Source organism: Cnephaeus nilssonii, assembly GCF_951640355.1.
Source record: "Cnephaeus nilssonii genome assembly, chromosome: X".
NCBI classification, from domain to species: domain Eukaryota; kingdom Metazoa; phylum Chordata; class Mammalia; order Chiroptera; family Vespertilionidae; genus Cnephaeus; species Cnephaeus nilssonii.
This window is the reverse complement of record NC_137071.1, coordinates 104,955,456-104,977,075: the sequence shown is the minus strand read 5'-3', so window position 1 is coordinate 104,977,075 and position 21,620 is coordinate 104,955,456. Positions and strand designations below refer to the sequence as shown.

Here is a 21,620-nt window from a genome sequence, read left to right as displayed (position 1 = left end):
GAGAGAGAGAGAGAGAGAGAGAGAGAGAGAGAGAGAGAGATGAGAGAGAAGTATCAATGAGCTGCTTCCTGCATGCCCCCTACTGGGGATGGGCCCAAAACCTGGGCATGTTCCCTGATCAGGAATCTAACCAAGACCTCTAGGTGCATGGGAGGACGCTCAATTAACTGAGCCACACCAGCCAGGACACAATATATTTTTGAAAAAAAAGCCATAAGCCCTGAAACTACTTTCTGTATTAGTGTAATGTAATCAAACTCTTTGTGGTACCAATATTGGTGTGAGTAGTTTTGATTTTACTTGAACAAAGTAAATACACATCATTAGCTCTTCCAAGTGTGATCCTTCAGCCAGAAGGGCTTGCTTATTTGTTACTAGATTAACCTTTGTATTTTGATTTGTAAAAATCCAGACATGGCAGTCACAGCCTTTTTATTTAGATTAATAAGGAAGTCCTACACTGTAAGGTTGTTTGTTCTATTTCTAAACTATAGTACCATGTAGAAATCAGTAATTGTTAGTCTATTTATATAAGGAACACTTTCAGACTGCCATCTGTTTCATCCTAAAATCTGTTTCATGCTAAATTGCTACTAGTTGTCTTTAAGCTACTTAAATTCTCCAAAGATGCTAAAACTGGGTAGAAAAAAAAAGGAACAAACTTAAAGCAAGAATGTGAAAGGGCAAGAAACAGAACAATCTCATAAATATAATATTGAATGAAAGAAGGCAGACATAAAAGATCACATATTAGCTGTGGCTGGTATGGCTTGGTTGGTTGGAGTGTCATCCTGTCCACCAGAAGGTTGAGGGTTCTCTGACTAACTCTGTTAGAAGTCAGGATAGTGGTTTCTCTCGGGGGTGCAGAGTAGTGGCCAGAAAAGGACATGAGGGGGCTTCTGGTCATGGTCTATTTCTTGATCTGGGTGCTAATTACACATGTACATTCACTTTGTGGACATCCATTGAGCTATATACTTATAATTCATGCACTTTTTTTATATGTATGCTTATATTTCAATAAATACAACCAAAATGTACTAGAAAAAGATACAAGTAATAGAATGCTAATTTAAAGTCAAGATAGGACATTTAAATTTATGGGTTAAAAAAAGTTGGCAAAAAAGCAAATACAATTATACCTTTTCCCTAAAATAAACCTTTTTTGTGTGTGTAGCACATTCCTTGTAAATGTTCTCTAGAGAAACTTAAATCCTGCCCTCCCTCCAGACATCACCCCTCAAATATGCCACATGCCTTTTATCCTGACCTTATGTTACTTTTGTTTAGAGTAGTTTTAATGTGATTAATTAGTGGGTCTGAAAAAGAATAAGATGAACCAGGAACCAGGAAATTTGGCAAAATCATAATGGAAACTTGGATCTTAACTCTAGCTTTGCCACCAACTATGTGGTTTTGAACCCAACACTTACTTTTTCTAGACTAGATGGTCTCTAATGATCTTTTTGAACCCCTAAATTTTATGAATCTGTAGGTGATAAGGAAAAATTCAAGGGGCTTATGGGAAATTAGGGAAGATAGGAAGGGAGAGAGGAGACAGAGGGAAAAGAAGTGAGAGAGGAACAAAAAATAGTGCTTTTCTTTTCTCAGGAATCATAGGTCTGACTTTTTCTGGTTGCGTGTAAGCTTTTTATCCTTTACTAGGGGCCCAGTGCATGAATTCGTGCACCTTGAAAGAAACTGTGGTCCATAAGGCTGCGGTGGGCACAGGGGCAGGTCTCGGCCCATCCTCCGCACCACCACCCAACCACTCCCACCGCAGCTCCTGGTCCCCTGTCTGCCAGCAACCCTGCTCCTGCCGCCACTGCTCCCACGCGTTGACGGCACCGGCCCCGCTCGCACCCACTGAAAGGCGCCAGGCACCAGCAGCGGGTGTGAGCAGTGGCTCTGGCACCAGCTGCGGGTGTGAGCAGGGCCGGTGCCGGCAGTGGTGGGTGAGCAGTGGCTGCCGGCCCCAGTCATCCCTCAGGAGCAGGGGGAGGTGGAGAAGCCCTAAGGGGCGATCAGGGCCAGCAGCCACCGCTTGCACCCACTGATGGCGCCAAGCGATCAGGGCCAGTGTGGGGCCCCGGCAGCAGGTGCAAGCGGCAGCTCCAGCACCCTCAGTGGGTGCAAGTGGGGCCAGCGCTGGCAGCAGGTGAGTGCCAGGTGAGACCACGGCGCACACAGGAGCAAAGAATTTTCAGTAACCACCAGAGGCTCACCCCAATGACAGCGACCGATGCCCCACCTTGGTCTGGCACCCTGCTCACCTGCTCCACCATCCCGCCGTGGCCGACACCCACCATGTTCTGTGCGTGCCCCCTAGTGGTCAGTGCACTTCATAGTAACTGGTTGTTCGGTTGTTAGGTTTATTTGCATATTAGCTTTTTATTATATAGGATGATGGCTTCCCCCTCTTCTATTATACACAATTAGGAAATAGGGGGAAATCCAACATGTTTTATTACAGTTTTCTGTTTCTATTAAGTTTCAAATTAAGACAGAATCTAGTAGATGAGTCATGTTTTAGCAATTGTTTTGTGGAGTCATAAATTACATAGGAAGGATTTATTCTTAGCTATGACTAAATATACCAAGAAATTAGTGAACTGGTAGATGATATTGCTGGTACCAAGAATTAGCAAGGTAAATGGATCCTGTTTACCATTAGGGCTTGTCTTTTATCTTAACCCTGTTGAAGGACTCATGAAACACAGAGAAAACATGGTTGCTAGAGGACTCTAGCCCAGCATATCAAGTGTATGGGACCTGACAATATAATATATATCAAATCAAGAATATCAATAAGAAATAAGATGATAGTCATATGTAATAAAGATTAATGTTTTGATAATTATTGAATATTTGTTCTACCAGCATAATTTACAAGATAAATGACTTCCAGAATGAACCAAAGCATTTTCTTCCTGCCTCAAAATAATTACCACCAGTGCCTGACTATTCAGTAAATACTTATTGGATCAAAAATGAATAGTAGGTAGGGAAATGGGGCATCAAAGGGAAGTAGAGCAAAATTTAATAGTAGTACACACAAAAAGTGTTAGCATAATCCTTTAAAAGGGCTGTGTTTTTATAATTGCCTGCTTTACGCATGGGGCCATCTTCCATTTTCTTAAAAGTCTTTACTCTGGTCACCACTTCTTTTGAGAAGTCAATTTGTTTTAATGGCTGGTATCACTTACTGGTATTGCAGCCTTATTTTCCACTGTGCTAACCAAGTAAATATTTGGGTGCTGTTGATGTAGACTGCAAACTCTGAATGGTTATTGCATATACAGTTTCATTTCTTAATATAAGTTATAAAAAAAATTGTGATCTGAATATTCTTATTTAGTATGATATACATTGAGTGGCCAGATTATTATGATCTCTGAACGCATAATAATCTGGCCACTCAGTATATATATTAGATGCCGGTGCATGAATATGTGCATGGGTGGGGTCCGGCCAGCCTAGCCAGCCTGGGCGGTTGGCTGGCCTGCCTGCTGGTCGAACTCCTGGTTGAGGGGACAATTTGCATATTAGCCTTTTATTATATAGGATATACACTGAGTTGCCAGATTATTATGTGTTCACAGATCATAATAATCTGGCCACTCAGTGTATTTGACATAACCATAGGCTAAAAGCACTATTTCCATTTTTAAATTACAATTAAATTATGCCATAGATGTGGCTATGGAATATTGCTATGAGTTTGCTTTTACGTAAAATCCATATTGTCATAACTGTATATTACTTCATGTTATTCTCAGGTATTTGTTACTAGCAGTGGAAAATACAATGAACTTGGATATCCATTTGGTTATTTAAAAGCCAGTACAACTTTAACTTGTGTAAACCTCTTTGTGATGCCCTACAACTACCCAGTTTTACTCCCTCTTTTAGGTAAGTAAAGTATGTCCTATTTAATCATCTTTAAAATACAACAAAAAAATACATGATGGGCTAAGCACTTTAAATGTAGTCATAGTAATTGACATCTGGATCTATAAAAAATCTAAACATTTATTTAAAAGGATAGAATTTGTGTACTGTTTTCTGTTTTGTTTTCTTTTTGTTGCCTTTAGATCAAACAGAAGAGACAATTAACCTTCAGTGTGTGATTCTTATGCTTTTCTTCAGGTTGCAAGGTTCAATGCTGTCACCCCTCCCTCCCAACCTCCATTTTAAAAAAATATATTTTTACTGATTTCAGAGAGAAAGGGAGAGATAGAAACATCAATGATAAGAGAGAATTATTGATCAGCCACCTCCTGCACACCCCACACTGGAAATCAAGCCTGCAACTGGGGCAAGTGCCCTGGCTGGGAATCGAACCATAACCTCCGGACTCATAGGTCGATGCTCAATGTTCACTGAGCCATGCTGGCCAGGCCTAACCCCCAGTTTTAAGTGCACTTTCCTTTTTCATAGACTAGTTTGAGCCAAAAAAAAAAATACCATTGATTGGGATTAATGCTCCAAAAATCTGATCGTTTTCTTCAGAAAATAGGGCTTCTATGGGAATATTGGCTCACACTAATCCTATATAATAAAACCCTAATATAAAAATTGACCAAACGGCGGAATGACCCATTGCTATGATGCGCACTGACCACCAGGGGGCAGAAGCTCAATGCAGGAGCTATCCCCTGGTGGTCAGTGCGCTCCCACAGGGGGAGCGCTGCTCAGCCAGAAGCCGGGCTTAAGGCTGGTGAGTGCAGTGGCGGTGGCAGGAGCCTCTCCCACCTCCGCGGGCTAAGGAGCAGCGAGCAGGCAAGCTGTAAGGAACGAGGGGTCCCAGACTGCGAGAGGGATTTTGGACTGTGAGAGGGTGAAGTCCGGGCTGAGGGACCCCCTCCCCCAGTGCGTGAATTTTATGCACCGGGCCTCTAGTTCCTTCATAAAAGAATATTCAGTGCTCTTGAGGCATCTGGTTTAGGCACAGTAGCAAGTTATAGCAATAAGTACAACAATAAATTCTGCAATAACTGTAGTTGTAGACACTGTAGTTTCCATGGCAATATTCTAAAATGAACAACTCCAGGAGAAGTTACTCAGATATCACCGAAAACATGTGTAGAGATTTTTTTCTCATTTAAAAAGCCTGTTTGTTTAGAGTAATAATACCACATGGTATCCTTCTAGTTTTAAAGTTGTAAACATTTTTATTTGGTGGAGTTTCTTAATTTTTTCCAAAATAACCAAACCTTACTGAGTTTTAGTCATTAAAAGCATAATATTTTTTTATAATGGTAAGTGAAATAAGTCAGACAGAGATAGACAAGTACCATATGATGTCACATATATGTGGAATCTAAAAAACAAAATAAATGAATAAAACAGAAGCAAACTCCCCCAGCCAGAGTGGCTCAGTTATTGAGTGTCGACCTATAAACCAGTAGGTCATGGTTCTATTCCTGGTCAGGGCATATGCTCAGGTTGCTGGCTTGATCCCCAGTGGGGGGTATGCAAGAGGCAGCTGATCCATGATTCTCTCTCATCATTGATGTTTCTATCTCTTTCTCCCTTTCTGAAATAAATAAAAATATATTTTTAAAAAACAGAAGCAAACTCATAGATACAGAGAACTTTATTTATTTTTTCCTTTTTATGGTTGCCAGATAGGAGGGGGTTAGGAATTTGGGTGAAAAAGAGGAAGGGATTAAGTTGTGCAAATTGCCAGTTATAAAAACTGTCATGAGAAAGTAAAGTGTAGCATAGGGAGTATATTGTAATAGCTATGTATGGTGTCAGATGGGTATTAGACCTATGGGGTGGTCACTTTGTAAGTTATATAAATGTCTAATTACTATGTAGTACACCTGAAACTAATATAATATGGTATGCCAACTGTAATTGAAAAATAAAAATTATTGGAAAAGGCATAAGATTTTTAGTGCTCTATGTACTATATGTATTAAATGTACTGAAAAAGAAATTATTTTAAATGTTGCGAATTAAGGTTAAGAACAGGTCATCATAAGGGTGGGTGTGGGGTGGAAGGGGTCAATGGGGAAAAAGCGGACATCTGTAATACTTTCAACAATAAAGATACATTTTTTAAAAGAATGGGTCATCATAAGTATATTAGCATATTGTTCAGTATAGCCTGTCTACTTTATTTATTAGTCTAATCTAAAAGTATTCTCTAAAAGGTGATTGCCACTGCTATAAATATAGGTAGGTCTCTGAGATTAATAAGACTACCAACAAAAACTACCTGTATTTTGTGGATTTATTTACCCCTGTTTCTTAAATATACCTTTATAACCTCAGTTTTCACAATTATACAATGAAGGATTAGACTAGATAATTTTGTTGTTGTTGTTAATCCTCACCCAAGGATATTTTTACATTGATTTTTAGAGGGAGTGGAAGGGAGGGAGAGACAGAGAGAAACATGGATGTGAGAGAGACACATTGATTGCTTGCGTCCCTCACATGCCCCAACAGGGGCCGGGGATCAAGCCTGCAACTGAGTTAAGTGCCCTTGAGCAGAATCAAACCCGGGACCCTTCAGTCCCCAGTTCGGCACTCTATTAGACTAGATAATTTTTACTTAGACTGTAAATAGTATTATTTTTCTACTTTTAAGTACACTTTTTATTTTGAAATATTTGTAGATTCACCTGCAGTTGTAAGAAATAAAAATAGACATGACACCAAAAGCACAGACAACAGGAGCAAAAATAAACACACCCCTCCATTCTGCTTTTGAGCCCACCCATTGAACTTTTTACTTTGTTTATTGCATTTTTTAAATTCTAAGATTTCTACTTGGTTCTTCTTTATAGCTTCTACTCCTCACTTTCTGTTTCTTTTTTAATGTGTTTTCTATTGACAGAGAGGGAGAGAGAGAGAGAGAGAGAGAGAGAGAGAGAGAGAGAGAGAGAGAGATCAGCTGCCTCCTGTACATACCTCAACTAGGGATGGAACTGGAGACCTTTTAGTGCATGGGATGATGCTCAACCAACTGAACCACACTGGCCGGGGCTCATTTTCTATTTCTTTGCTGAGGCTTTCTATTTTTTCATTTGTTTTAAATGTGTCTAATTGGTTGTTGAAATACCTTTTATTATGGTGGGTTTTAAAACCTTTATTGAATATGTTTAACATCTCTGTCATTTTGGTGTTAGTGTCTCTCGATTGTCATTTTGAATTTGCTTTGAGATCTTCCTGGTTCTTGATATGGTGAATGATTTTCAGTTGCAATCTAAACATTTTCAATATTGTGAGTTTGTGGATCTTATTTAAACCGTCTGTTTTAGCTTTCTTCCTCTCACATTCCTCTAGCTGAGATTTTGAGGTACTTTCTCATTAGTGCCAGAGTGGCAGAAGTCCAGGTTCCCCACTTGGCCTCCCCTGTTGACACCCAAAAGGAAGGGGCTCCTTATTATTGCTGTGCAGGGATAGGAGTTCTGAATCCTCACTATAATGATAGCTCTCTGGCTGGGAGAAATAGCAGTTTCTCCTTACTCTTCTCCACATGGTCTCCACTGACACCATAGGGGTGGAGGTGTCCTCATTACCACAGGACAATGGAAAAGTTCTTTAAAATTATTATGGGCTGAATTTCAGTATTTCATCTTTGGTCTAAACTCAATCTGCTTTCCAAATTATTACATGAAAATGCCCCTAACTAGAATAGCTGGTCTTCCATCAGAAATTGAGATATATAGCACTTTACAAAAGCAAGACCCACCCTCTAAAATTGCTCTTTGCTGGTCTTACAGGTAACAGAGGTCAACTATGGACATGACATAATGGCTAAGAGGAAGCATTCAGTTCTTCCTTTGCCTCAAACTGTCTGTGCCTAAGTTGCCACATTCCCAGACTCCCTAGCACTATGTAAAATCAAATACTGACACTGTCTTCCTGGTTACCTCTTATTCTGTATCACTCTGTTCCCCAAATGCCATGTTATCCTTCTCTCTGAAATGTCTTCTAACACCAGAGAGACATATGTGGCATTTGTTCTTGGTCCTTCTTAACCTGCAATACTGAGAATCCAACCCTGCCTAGAGAATCATGATCCCTTGGCAAATATCCCAAACCAGAAACCTCAGAAGCATCTTTGATTACGCCCCCTTCCCTAACACCACATACTTATTTCAGGGCCATCCCATCCTTGACTCAGTTCCCATTCTTCCCTTTTGCTTCAAATATTCATTTCCAGGCTTTTTCATAATCTGTGTCTTCTAAGAAGCATAGAGTTTTTCACACTCTTTGAGGCTGAAGGTCTCAAACTTGGGTTTCATGCTGAGGTTCTGAAATAGACACTCCTTACATTTCCATCATTACTTCACTTTCTGGGTTGTTAGCTCCCATAGTGTTTAAGAGTATGGACTGTAGGGTGTAGCTACTCTGTTATAAATCCTGGCTCTGCTGTTTGCTAGCTTTGTGCCTCAGTTATTTCATCTGTAAAGTGAGAATGATAGTACCTACCTCAAAGGGATTTAGTTTGGATTAAATGAATACAGTTAACTGTACAGAACTCACATGGCAAATAGTAAGTGTTCAATAATGCTATTGGCATTATTATTACTATTGTCATTATTAATAACTATGCTCTCTTAGTAGCCCTTGAAGGCACTGTTTCATATTAAAGATACAATATAAAGCTACAGGATGGTTTTGCACTTTTAGTGGGCAGGGCATTAAGTAAAAAGGCAAGTGAAGTCACATACACTTCATAATGCCCAGAAACATCACTGTATTATTTCATAGTACCATAACTTTCCAAAAAGGTGACCTCTTTTTCATTATCAGTTCAAGGTTTCCAGCTAAATTAATTATTTAAGCACTAAACTTACCTAGGGATAGAGAAGTGAGGCTTAATTGGATCAATGAACTACCATAACAATCATGTTAGTAGGGTAGTAACCAGATTATCATAATTGGCAAGAAGACTATCTCAGGAAATTAGGATTTTTTGTTGTTGTTGAGGACCAATAACTACAGAGTTTAAGGCATTAATGGCAACTTTTTAAAAATACATGTGTTCTAAAAAAAGTATACATACTTTAACAGCTGATTCTATTACATTTTGAAAATGAAATGTATTTTAATAAACACTGCCTTTATAATGATTCAAAGTGTATATACATTTTTTTGGAACACTCTGTGTACCACATTCAATTCATCTGTGTTTTTTTTTTAATTAAGAACTAGGGACTTGTGTAAAAAATAAACTTTAGATCCACATTGAGACCAGGAGGAGCAAAAGAGAATAAATTATTATACTTTTATGTGTATTAATCACTATTTATTCAGTGCTTTACAGCTTACACCATTTTTCATTGTATGTGGTGTTTTCATGTACATAATCTAGTTCTCAGAACAATCTTGTGTGGTAAGGCAGTTACTAAATCGATTTTATAGATGGAATGGAGACACAAAAAGGTGAAGTAATTTTTCAAAGCTCACTCAGCTAAGAATGTGGATGAGTTTGGACACAAACCCACATCTTCCTCCTCTTCCAAGTGTGAAATGGGGAGAAACGAACTGGAAGAGAATGAAAGTCAGTAGTTTTTGGGGTATTGGCAGTATCATTTTAATCTCTTTCTACACTCACTTTCTTGTCTTTCAAATGTTGATTAGCTAATTGTTTATGATATCCTTACTGTAACCTCTTAGAGACTACATGTGAATAGAAATTTAATACCTTGGAAATCATTTTCTGAGCTATAGAGATAGTGACTAAAGCACTGTCACCCTAATAGATCTCTACCCTTAATTTAGACTGTGGAAGATTTTCTTTCTTCCTCCAACTCCTGTTTCAAAGAATCCGACAAGAAATAATTAGTCTAAATTGGCTCCTGGGTAGAATCATTGCAATCAGCTTTGTTAGAAATATTACGACTATTATTGACTCTCATTATCCAATCTATTTATATCTAAATGTCTCTCCAGTCTTGTGGTATTTAAATTTGTCAGTTAGTTTCCAAAATCTGCCTAATTCCCATCAAACTTCACATAAAGACACAGCATAACATGATATCTTGTTCCTCTCTGTCAATATATGAATGGTCTCTAAAAGACTCTCATGCTACAATGAGCTAACAGTCTCTTCAGATCTTTTTTCTTTGTTCTTTCTACCCTGTTCCAAAAGAACAAAAAACCACATTTTATGACTTTGTAACTCCATTTAAATTAGTTTCAACAGGAGTGAATAATTTGTTATAGCAGTAAAAGGAAGAAAATACGTAGTTGCTTTTCTTAACTAAAATAATTCAGAATTTCAAAGAATAGCCCATTTGTAGAAAAATTATGCATATGGCATAGGAATGGTCTTGTCATTGGAAGTAAAAGCATTTGTTTTTGGATAGGAGCCAATAAAACCCAAAGAAACAAAATAAAGGTTGAATATATAATATTTTTGGCATTTATAGTAAGTGTGACAGGTTCATGTTGATGTCTAGGAATATCAATTTAGAATTATTATATTAGAAAAAATATTTTTCTTACCCTCGGAAGGAAATAGAGAGCTGTTTTGGAAATTTTCATATGGTGTATATAATGCATTTACATTATTAAAATAATTAAATTTAAATGTGAAAAGATGGGGTAACTGCTTATATAAAGAAAATATATTTAGTTGTTTTAATGCACATGATAGTCAAGAAACATATTTAGTTTTACAGAATTTAAACTTCAATTTAGCATCTCTACTTGCTTTTACTAGTGCCATCAATTTTTCTTTAATTCTTTATTGTTTAAAGTATTACATATGTCTCCTTTTACCATTGACCTCTCCCCAGCAGCTCCCACACCCCAGTACATGCCCTCACTCACCTACTGTCTGTGTCCATTGGTTATGCTCATATGCATGCATACAAGTCCTTTGGTTGATCTCTTACACACACACCCCCACCCTCCCCTGCCTTCCCTCTGAAGTTTGATGGTCTGTTCAATACTTCTCTGTCTTTGGATCTATTTTTGTTCATCAGTTTATGTTGTTCATTATATTCCACAAATTAATGAGATAATGTGATATTTATCATTCTCTGACTGGCTTATTTCACTTAGCATAATGCTCTCCAGGTCCACCCATGCTGTTGCGAATGGAAAGAGTTCTTTCTTTTTCCCCCTTTATTGATTAAGGTATTACATATGTGTCCTTATCCCCCCATTTCCCCCCACCCCCACACTCATGCCCTCACCTCCCTGGTGTCTGTGTCCATTGGTTAGGCTTATATGCATGCATACAAGTCTTTTGTTTGATCTCTCCCCCTTACCCCCACCCTCCCCTACCTTCCCTCTGAGGTTTGATGGTCTGATCAATGCTTCTCTGTCTCTGGATCTGTTTTTGTTCATCAGTTTATGTTGTTCATTATATTTCACAAATGAGTGAGATCATGTGATATTTATCTTTCTCTGACTGGCTTATTTTTCTGACTGGCACTTAGCACAATGCTCTCCAGTTCCATCCATGCTGTTGCAAATGCTAAGAACTTTTTTACTGCAGCATAGTATTCCATTGTGTAGATGTACCACAGTTTACTAATCCATTCATCTGCTGATGGGCACTTAGGCTGTTTCCAAATCTTAACTATGGTAAATTATGCTGCTATGAACATAGGGGTGCATATATCCTTTCTAATTGGTGTTTCTAGTTTCTTGGGATATATTCCTAGAAGTGGGAGCACTGGGTCAAATGGCAGTTCCATTTTTAGTTTTTTGAGGAAACTCCATACTGTTCTCTACAGTGGCTGCACCAGTCTGCATTCACACCAGCAGTGCACGAGGGTTCCTTTTTCTCTGCATCCTCGCCAGCACTTGTCATTTGTTGATGACAGCCATTCTGACAGGTGTGAGATGGTACTGCATTGTGATTATGATTTGCATCTCTCAGGTGATTAGTGACTTTGAGCATGTTTTCATATGTCTCTTGGCCTTCTTTCTGTCCTCTTTCGAAAAGTACCTATTAAGGTCTGTTGCCCATTTTTTGATTGGGTTGTTTATCTTCCTTTTGTTAAGTGGTATGAGTTCCCTGTAAATGTTGGAGATTAAACCCTTATCGGTGATAACATTGGCAAATATGTTCTCCCATGCAGTGGGCTTTCTTGGTTTTGTTGATGGTTTCTTTTGCTGTACAGATGCTTTTTATTTTGATGTAGTCCCATTTGTTTATTTTCTCTTTAGTTTCCATTGCCCTAGGAGCTGTAACCGTGCAGATATTCCTTCGGCATATGTCTGAGATTTTGTTGCCTATGGATTCCTCTAATATTTTTATGGTTTCCTGTCTTATGTTTAAGTCCTTTATCCATTTTGAGTTTATTTTTGTGTATGGTGTAAGTTGGTGGTCTAATTTCATTTATTTGCATGTATCTGTCCAATTTTCCCAACACCATTTATTGAAGAGACTGTCTTGACTCCATTGTAAGTTCTTGCCTCCTTTGTCAAATATTAATTGAGCATAATGGTTTGGGTCAATTTCTGGGTTTTCTATTCTGTTCCATTGGTCTATATGTCTGTTCTTGTGCCAGTACTAGGCAGTTTTGAGAACAGTGGTTTTGTAATACAGACTGATATCTGGTATTGAGATCCCACCTACTTTGTTCTTCTTTCTCAGGATTGGTACAGCTATTCGGGGTCTTTTTTTATTCCAGATGAATGTTTGGAGAGTTTGTTCTAGGTCTGCGAAATATGCCATTGGTGTTTTAATGGGGATTGCATTGAATCTGTAGATTGCTTTGGGTAGTATGTACATTTTAATGATGTTGATTCTACCAATCCATGAACAAGGTATGTTCTTCCATCTGTTTATGTCTTCCTCTATCTCTTTTTTCAGTGCCCTGTAGTTTTCCAAGTATAGGTCTTTTACCTCTTTAGTTAAGTTTATTCCTAGGTATCTTAATTTTTTTGGTGCAATGATAAATGGGATTGCTTTTTTAGTCTCTCTGTAAGTTCACTATTGTTGTATAGAAATGCCATAGATTTCTTGGCATTAATTTTGTATCCTGCTACCTTACTGAATTCATTTATTAAGTCTAATAATTTTTTGTTGGAGTCTTTAGGGTTTTCTATGTACAGTATCATGTCATCTGCAAATAAGGACAGTTTTTACATCTTCTTTTCTAATTTGGATACCTTTTATTTCTTCTTGTTGTCTTATTGTTATGGCCAGCACTTCCAGAACTATGTCGAACAGGAGTGATGAAAGTGGGCAGCCCTGTCTCATTCCTGTTCTTAGGTGAAATGGTTTTAGTTTTTGCCCATTGAGTATGATGTTGGCTGTATTTTTGTCATATAAGGCTTTTATTATGTTTAGGTATGATCCTTCTATTTCCATTTTGCTGAGGGTTTTTATCAAGAAATGGTGTTGGATTTTGTCAAATGCTTTTTCTGCATCAATTGATATGACTATGTGATTTTTATCTCTCAATTTGTTTGTGTGATGTATCACATTTATTGATTTGTGGATATTGTACCATCCTTGCATCCCCGGGATAAATCCTACTTGGTCATGGTGTATGATCTTTCTGATGTAATGCTGGATCCGATTTGTTAGAATTTTGTTGAGGATTTTGGCATCTATGTTTATGAGGGATATTGGCCTGTAATTCTCTTTCATTGTGTTGTCTTTATCTGGTTTTGTTATTAGGGTGATGTTATCTTCATAGAATGAGCTTGGACGTGTTCCTTCCTCTTGAATTTTTTGGAATAGTCTGAGGAGGATAGGTTTTAGTTCTTCCTTGAATTTTTGGTAAAACTCCCTTGTGAAGTTGTCTGGCCCCAGGCTTTTGTTTGATGGAAGCTTTTGGATGACTCCTTCAATTTTCTCCATAGTTATCAGCCTATTGAGATTTTTAGATTCTTCTTGTTTGAGTTTTGGGAACTTGTATTTTTCTAGGAATATATCCATTTCCTCTAGGTTGTTTTGTTTGTTGGAATAGAGTTGTTCATAGTATTTTTTTTAAACAATCCTTTGTATTTCTGTGGGGTCTGTTGTTATTTCACCTCTTGCATTTGTGATTTTGTTTATTTGGGTCCTCTATCTTTGCTTCTTGGTGAGCCTGGCCAGCAGTTCATCAACCTTGTTAAACCTTTCAAAGAACCAGCTGTTGGTTTCATTGGTCTTTTGTATTGTTTTTTGTTTTGTTTTTGGTTTTTTTTGGTCTCTGTGTCATTTATTTCTGCTCTGATCTTTATTATCTCCTTCCTTCTGCTCACTCTGGGCTTTTCTTGTTGCTCTCTTTCTATTTCTTTGAGTTGTAGAGTTAGATTACTTATTACCATTTTTCTTGTTTTTTTGTGGAAGGCCTGTAGAGCTGTACTAGTAAACTTCCCTCTCAGGACTGTGTTCACTGTGTCCCATAGATATTGGATTGTTGTGTTTTCATTGTCTTTTGTTTCCAGGATGTTTTTAATTTCTTCTTGATCTCTTTGTAATCAATCATTGTTTAATACCATGCTATTCAGCTTCCAAGTGTTTGAATTTTTTTATTGTTTTTATTGTAGGTTATTTATAATATTATGCCATTGTGGTCTGAGAAGATGCTTGATATGATTTCAATCTTCTTGAATTTGGAGAGATTTTGCCTGTCACCCAATATGTGGTCTATCTTTGAAAATATCCTATGTGCACTTGACAAGAACGTATATTCCAGGGCTTTGGGGTGGAATGTTCTGAAGATGTCAATTAAGTCCATCTGACCTACTGAGTCATTTAGGATTGTTGTTTCTTTGCTGATTTTTTGTCCAGAGGATTTATCCAGTGATGTCAGTGGGGTATTAAAGTCCCCTACTATGATTGTATTGTTGCCAATCTCTCCCTTGATATCTTCTAGGAGTTTTTTTTTTTTTTAATGTATTTGGGTGCTCCTGCATTGGGTGCATGTTTACCAGGGTTATGTCCTCTGGTTGTATTGATCCCTTTAGTATTATGAAGTGGCCTTCCTTATCTCTTGTTATGGCCTTCACTTTGAGGTCTATTTTGTCAGATATAAGTATTGCTACCCCAGTTTTTGTTTTTTTTTCATTTCCATTTGCCTGGAAAATATTTTTCCATCCCTTCCCTTTCAGTCTCTGTGAGTCCCTTGTTCTGAGGTGGGTCTCTTTTAGACTATATATATATATATTTCATTATAGACTAGAAGCCCAGTGCACGAAATTCGTGCATGGCGGGGGGTTGTCCCTCAGCCCAGCTTGTACCCTCTCCAATTTGGGACTCCTGGAGGGATGTCCGACTGCCCGTTTAGGCCCGATCCCTCTCACAATCCAGGACTGCTGGCTCCCAACTGCTTGCCTGCCTGCCTTCCTGATTGCCCCTAACCGCTTCTGCCTGCCAGCCTGATCACCCCCTAACCACTCCGCTGCCAGCCTGGTTGATGCTTAACTGCTCCCCTGCCAGCCTGTTTGCCCCCAACTTCCCTCCTCTGCCAGCCTGGTCACCCCTAACTGCCCTCTCCTGCAGGGTTGATCACCTCCAACTGCCCTCCCTTGCAAGCCTGGTCCCTCACAACTGCCCTCCCTTGCAGGCCAGGTGTCTCCCAACTGCCCTCTCCTGCTGGCCATCTTATAGTGGCCATCTTGTGTCCAGCTATATTGTGTGTTGCAGTGATGATCAATCTGTATATTACTTTTATTAGATAGGATAGAGGCCTGGTGCACAGATGGGGGCCAGCTGGTTTGCCCTGAAGGGTGTCACAGATAAGGGTGGGGGTTCCCTTGCGGTGTGGGGCGGACTGAGCGAGGGGCCTGTGGTGGTTTGCAGGCCGACCACGCCCCCTAACAACCCAAGGGGAGGCCCTGGTATCTGGAATTTATTTTCCTTCTACAATTGAAACTTTGTAGCCTGGGGCGGCAGCCATTTCTGGGGTGGCAGCCATTTCTGTGGCAGTTAATTCACCTTCTACAATTGAAACTTTGTAGCCTTAAGCGGGTGAGCCCGGCCAGGGTGTGCGGAAAGCTTTGCTTCCCCTGTTGCCGCCGGCAACCCTGGCCTGCTCTCTCAAGCTCCATTCTGCCGCCATTTGTTTGAATTTGTTTACCTTCTATAATTGAAACTTTGTAGCTTGAGTGGAGGCTTAGGCCTGCAACGGCTATGGAAAGCTTGGCTTGCTCTGTTACCTGGGAAACCTTGCTCTCTGTGGCTGTAGCCATCTTGGATTTGGGTTAATTTGCATACTCGCCCTGATTGGCTGGTGGGCTTGGCTTGGCTGGTGGGCGTGGCTTGTGTAGCGGAGTGATGGTTAATTTGCATATTACCATTTTATTAGAGAGGATATATATATATATGTCGTGTTTTTTATCCATTCAGCCACTCAATTTCTTTTGATTGGAGCATTTAGTCCATTTATGTTTAAAGTTATTATTGATAGGTACTTCTTTGTAGCCATTTTTATTTCTTTTTTTTTAATATACTTTATTGATTTTTCACCGAGAGAGAAAGGGAGAGGGATAGAGAGCTAGAAACATCGATGAGAAAGATACATCGACCAGCTGCCTCCTGGACACCCCCCACCGGGGATGTGCCCGCAACCAATGTACATGCCCTTGACCAGAATCGAACCTGGGACCCTTCAGTCCACAGACTGACGCTCTATCCACTGAGCCAAACCGGTTTGGGCTATTTTTATTTCTTGTGCCTGTGCTCCTTCTTACCTTTTTATTTCTTCTATTTACTCCAGTCCCTTTAGCATTTCTTGCATTGCTGGCTTGGTAGTGATAAACTCCCTGAGCCTTTTTTTGTCTGTGTATCTCCTTATTTCCCCTGCAAATTTGAATGATAGCCTTGCTGGATAGAGTATTCTTGGATTCAGTCCCTTGCTTTGCATCACTTTGTAAATTTCTTTCCATTCCGTTCTGGCCTGATGTGTTTCTGTTGAGAAATCATTTGATAATCTAATGGGAGATCCCTTGTAGCTAACTTTGTGTGTCTGTCTTGCAGCCTTTAAGATTCTCTCTTTGTCCTGAACATTTGCCTTCATAATTATGACATGTCTTGTTGTGGGTCTTTTCGGGTTCATCTTTTTTGGGACTCTCTGTGCTTGTGTGACTTTTTTCTTCCCCACATAAGGGAATTTTTCTGACATTATTTTTTCAAATAGGTTTTCTAACCCTTGTTCCTCTTCCTGTCATTCTGGATCCCCTATTATTCGTATGTTGCTTTGTTTCATGTTGTCCCATAGCTCCCTTAGGCTCTCTTCCTGTCTTTTAATTTTTTTTCTCCAATTGCAATTCAGTTTGAGTGTTTTTTGCTTCCCTGTCTTCCAAATCGCTAATTCAGTCTTCCATGTCTCCTAGTCTACTGTTGAAACTTTCCATGGTGTTTTTTATTGCAGCTATATCACTCTTTATATCTTCTTGATTCTTTCATAAGTTCTTGATTTTTTTCATCCATCCGGTTTATGAACTGTATGGCACTTATTGTGAATTCTTTTTCTGACATATTGCATGCCTCCATTTCACTTAGCTGCTTTTCTGGTGATTCCTCCTTTTCTTTCCTTTGGGGGTTTCTTTCTCTCCTCATTTTTGCTCTCACCTAATGATCTACACCATGTCGAGTCGTCCATGGGCTGCTCCTCAGGCAGCAGTGGCTCCTCGGGTGGTCATGGCAGCAGTTGCTCCTCAGTTGGTGATGGCTCCTTTGGCTGGCAGGGGGAGGCTGCTTGTGCAGTTTCTACTCCTCGGACAGGGGCAGACTGCTCTCAAGGCTACTGCTTCTTGGATGGGGGACGGCTCTGCATGGCTGCTGCTCCTTGGATGGGGGTGGGCTGCTCATGCAGCTGCTGCTCCTTGGATGGGGTCAGACTCTGCGTGGCTGCTGCTCCTTGGACGGGGGCAGGCTGCTTGCACAGCTGCTGTTCCTCGAATTAGGCAGGCTGCTCTTGGGGTTGCTGCTCCTTGGGTGGGGGTGGACTGTGCGGGGCTGTTGCTCCTCGGATGTGGGAGGGCCGTGTGAGGCTGCTGCTCCTCATACTGGGGCAGGCTGATCATGGGGCTTCTGCTTCTTGGACGGGGGCAGCTGCGTGAGGCTGTTGCTCCTCCAACTGGGGTGGGCTACTTGTGCAGCTGCTGCTCCTTGCGCGGGAGTGGGCTGTGTGGAGCTGCCGCTCCTCAGATGTGGGTGGGCCACTCGCAGGGCTGCCACTCCTCGGACAGGGGCAGGCCGCGTGAGGCTGCTACTCCTTGAACTAGGGCAGGCTGCTCATGGGGCTGCTGCTCTTCAGACAGGGGCAGGCCGTGTGAGGCTGCCACTCCTCGGATGGGGGTGGGCTGCTTACGGGGCTGCTGCTCCTTGGACAGGTGCATGTTGCTCACATGGCTGCTGCTCCTGGGATGGGGCGGGCTGCTTGCGAGGATGATGCTCCTCAGATAGGGGCAGGATGCTGTCAGGGCTGCTGCTCCTCATACAGGGGCGGGCTGCTTGCATGGTTACTGCTCCTTGGACAGGGGTGGGCTGCTCGTGTGGCTACTGCTCCTGAAATGGGGGTGGGCTGGTCATGCGGCTGCTGCTCCTCAGATTGGGGCAGGCTGCTTGCGAAGCTGCTGCTCTTTGGACAGGGGTGGGCTGCTCATGCAGCTGCTGCTCCTTGGAGGGACTGCTGCTCCTCGGATGGAGGTGGGCTGCATGCAGCTGCTGCTCCTCGGATGGGAGCAGGCTGTGTAAGGCTGCTGCTCCTCAGACAGGGGTGGGCTGCTCACATGGCTGCTGCTCACATGGTCATGGTGCCCTGGGCTAAAGTGTTGGGCCAGCAAGAGGGGAGCGTGCTTCAGAACTCACAGGAGCCCGCATCCAGGGTGTCTGGAGTCTCAGTGACCATGGGACCACAGCCAAGGCAGCAGATCCCTGGTGGAAGTGGCTGTAGAGTCTCGGGTGTTATCTGAGGGCACCCTGGGTAGAAGTGAGGCTGGGCTCCCAGTCACAGCAGCTCTCCCCTTCAAAAAATGTGTGGCCTCTGCAAAAGAGTCGGCCGCTTCTGGAATATTTGCAATGGTAGCAGAGGCAGCCTGGTTAGGCAAGCCTGGTCAGCCTGCCCCTGAAAGTCCTGCGGGATCTAACTGTGCCTCACACACATACACACACACACACACACACACACACACACCCCACACTTCCACACACTCCTCTTTTGCTCCCTCCCTCACGCTCCCTCATTGCCGCCTCCTTCCTGCCTCTGTAGTTGGGTCTGGAGTGTTATTGACCCATTTGTGGATGGAGTCTCCTCTCTGGGTGTCTGGTTATGTGACTCGCTCTATACCACATTGGCCAAACAGAATAAAATTCACCTCGATAAGACACGACACAAAGGGAACAAAACATGAATGTACTCATGACACCAATAACCCCAATATAAGTGACCACCAGAGAAAAGAGAATTAGGGGAGAGAAAAGAGGGTACAAATGATATTGAAGAGAGGAAAAAATGATATGAAAGAAAAGGAAAAGAAAAAGGAATAAAAAGGAAAATATATATATATATATATATATATATATATATATATATATAGAGAGAGAGAGAGAGAGAGAGAGAGAGAGAGAGAAAACACCAGAGAACAAACAGATAAACCAAAACATACAAACACCAAATACCCAGTAAAGAGGGCGGGGGCAGAATCTTATATACAGAAAGTAAGGTTAAGGAATTGGATGAATATGAGGAGGACCTCAGTTCGGTATAGAGAAAGTGAAAAGAGGATGAGTGGATAAGAAGAAAGAGAAGAAAAAATAATAAAATTAAAAAATTAATTTAAAAATGTAGGATAAAATAAAAAATTGGAATGATGAAAAAATAACGTGAAAAGATAGAAAATAAAGAAACAAATGATAAAAAAGGAAAATAAAGAAAAAGAAAAAAGAGATAACAAAATAATAATAAAACAAAATAAAAATGAAAAAGTGAAGTGTCATTCTTTTGGCTGGTTTAAGATCCCACTCTTCTGTACTGTCTGCAGTTTCTCTGTTTCCTGTTGCTGGGACTGAAGGCCCCTCTTTAGGCTAGTCCCTGTGGGCTCTTAGGGACTATTTAGATTTTTTTTTTTTTGTATCCTTTGTAACACTCAAGGTGTAGTCTGGGTGTGGCTGTATTGGTTGTTTGGAGACTGCAGGGAGGGGCTATCCCTTCAAGAGAAAATGGTTGCTTAGGTCTGGAATGTCAGGTATTTCCCAGTACCAGACTCTGGGCCACCTCTCCCTGACCTGCTCTTCTCCCCAAACTCTCTCCAGACTCCACAAGTCCATACCTTCACCTGCACCTCAGCCATGGGTGAGTGTCTGTATTTGAAAGTTCCTATGAACTAGGTTCAGTGAACAAAAGCAAAGACCAAAAAGAGGAGAAAGAGCTGCACCACTGCGAGCCCCTCTTCCCCGGCATGGTGTGGCTTGGCAGCCATCCAGGCTGTCCCCTCTGGGCTCAGTCTTTCATGGCTGGGGACCCAGATCTAGAATCCCCTGCTGACAGCAGTCCTCCAGACCTCCTTTCCACAGTCAGACACTATGCCTGTCCCAAGTGATGCAGCCTCGGTACCATGAGGTTTCCCTCTGACCCTCTGGGTCAGAGGTCTCACAGTTCTCCCCAGCTCAGATCCCTGATTTTACCATTCTCCAGGTGTCCTCTGCCCTTACCGGCTGTAAATTGTCTCACCAACTGTGTCTATTTCGCCAATTCGGGGTGGATATTATTCAATTTAGTTGTTTGTTCTATCTGCTCTGGGACAAGGCTTGGGACATGTCTGTCTATTCCGCTGCCATTTTGTCCTCTTGAGTTCTTTCTTTTTTACAGTAGCATAGTATTCCATTGTGTAGATGTAACACAGTTTTTTAATCTACTCATCTATTGATAGGCACTTAGTCATCAATTTTTTAAAAATAATTATTTATTTTTCAATTACAGTTGCATATAATATTAGTTTCAGGTGTACAATCCAGTGATTAGACATTATATAACTTACTAAATGATCATCCCAATAAATCTAATACCCATATGATACCACACATAGTTATTAAAATACTAGAGACCCGATGCACAGATTCATACACTGGTGGGGTCCCTCGGCCTGGCCTGTGGGGATTGGGCTGAAACCAGCTCTCTGACATCCCCCAAGTGGTCCCAGATTGCAAGAGGACAAAGGCCAGGCCAAGTGACGCCACCAGTGCACAATCAAGGCTGGGGAGGGACCGTGGAAGGGCTCCAGGGCATGTCTGGCCCATCTCGCCCAGTCCTGATCGGCCGGACCCCAGCAGCAAGCTAACCTACCAGTCAGAACGTCTGCCCCCTAGTGGTCAGTGCATGTCATGGCAACTGGTTGAACAGTCGGACACTTAGCATATTAGTCTTTTATTATATAGGATTATTGACTATGCTCCCTATGCTTTACATCCCCATAACTATTCTGTAACTACTAATTTGTACTTCCTATTATCTTCACCTTTTTCACCCACCCCCTCAACCCTCCTCCTATCTGGCACCCAACTGTTAAATAGTATTTGAGAGACTAAAAGTTTGGCTTAAAATGCCTGACCACTGAAATCAGAGAAATTAAGAGAGGGGAAATCTGACTAACAAGATATAAGCTGATTGTGGAGAATTCAAAACATAATTTAGAACTTGCCATCATTACCTAGAAATTAGAGGCTTAGCTTTTGTTCTCATATACTTTCAAAA

The 21,620-nt window shown here is 41.0% G+C and overlaps 1 protein-coding gene across 3 annotated transcripts in view; it reads left to right on the top strand.

Annotated features, from left to right (window-relative positions):
* The window catches only part of LOC307095242 (integrator complex subunit 6-like), a 74,173-nt gene that overhangs the window by 35,382 nt on the left and 17,171 nt on the right, over positions 1–21,620 (top strand). For all 3 annotated transcript variants that reach the window (XM_079764456.1, XM_079764455.1, XM_079764454.1), the window contains exon 9: positions 3,780–3,912. In XM_079764456.1, coding sequence (XP_079620582.1) covers positions 3,780–3,912 — 133 coding nt within the window. The remainder of the gene's footprint in view (positions 1–3,779; positions 3,913–21,620) is intronic.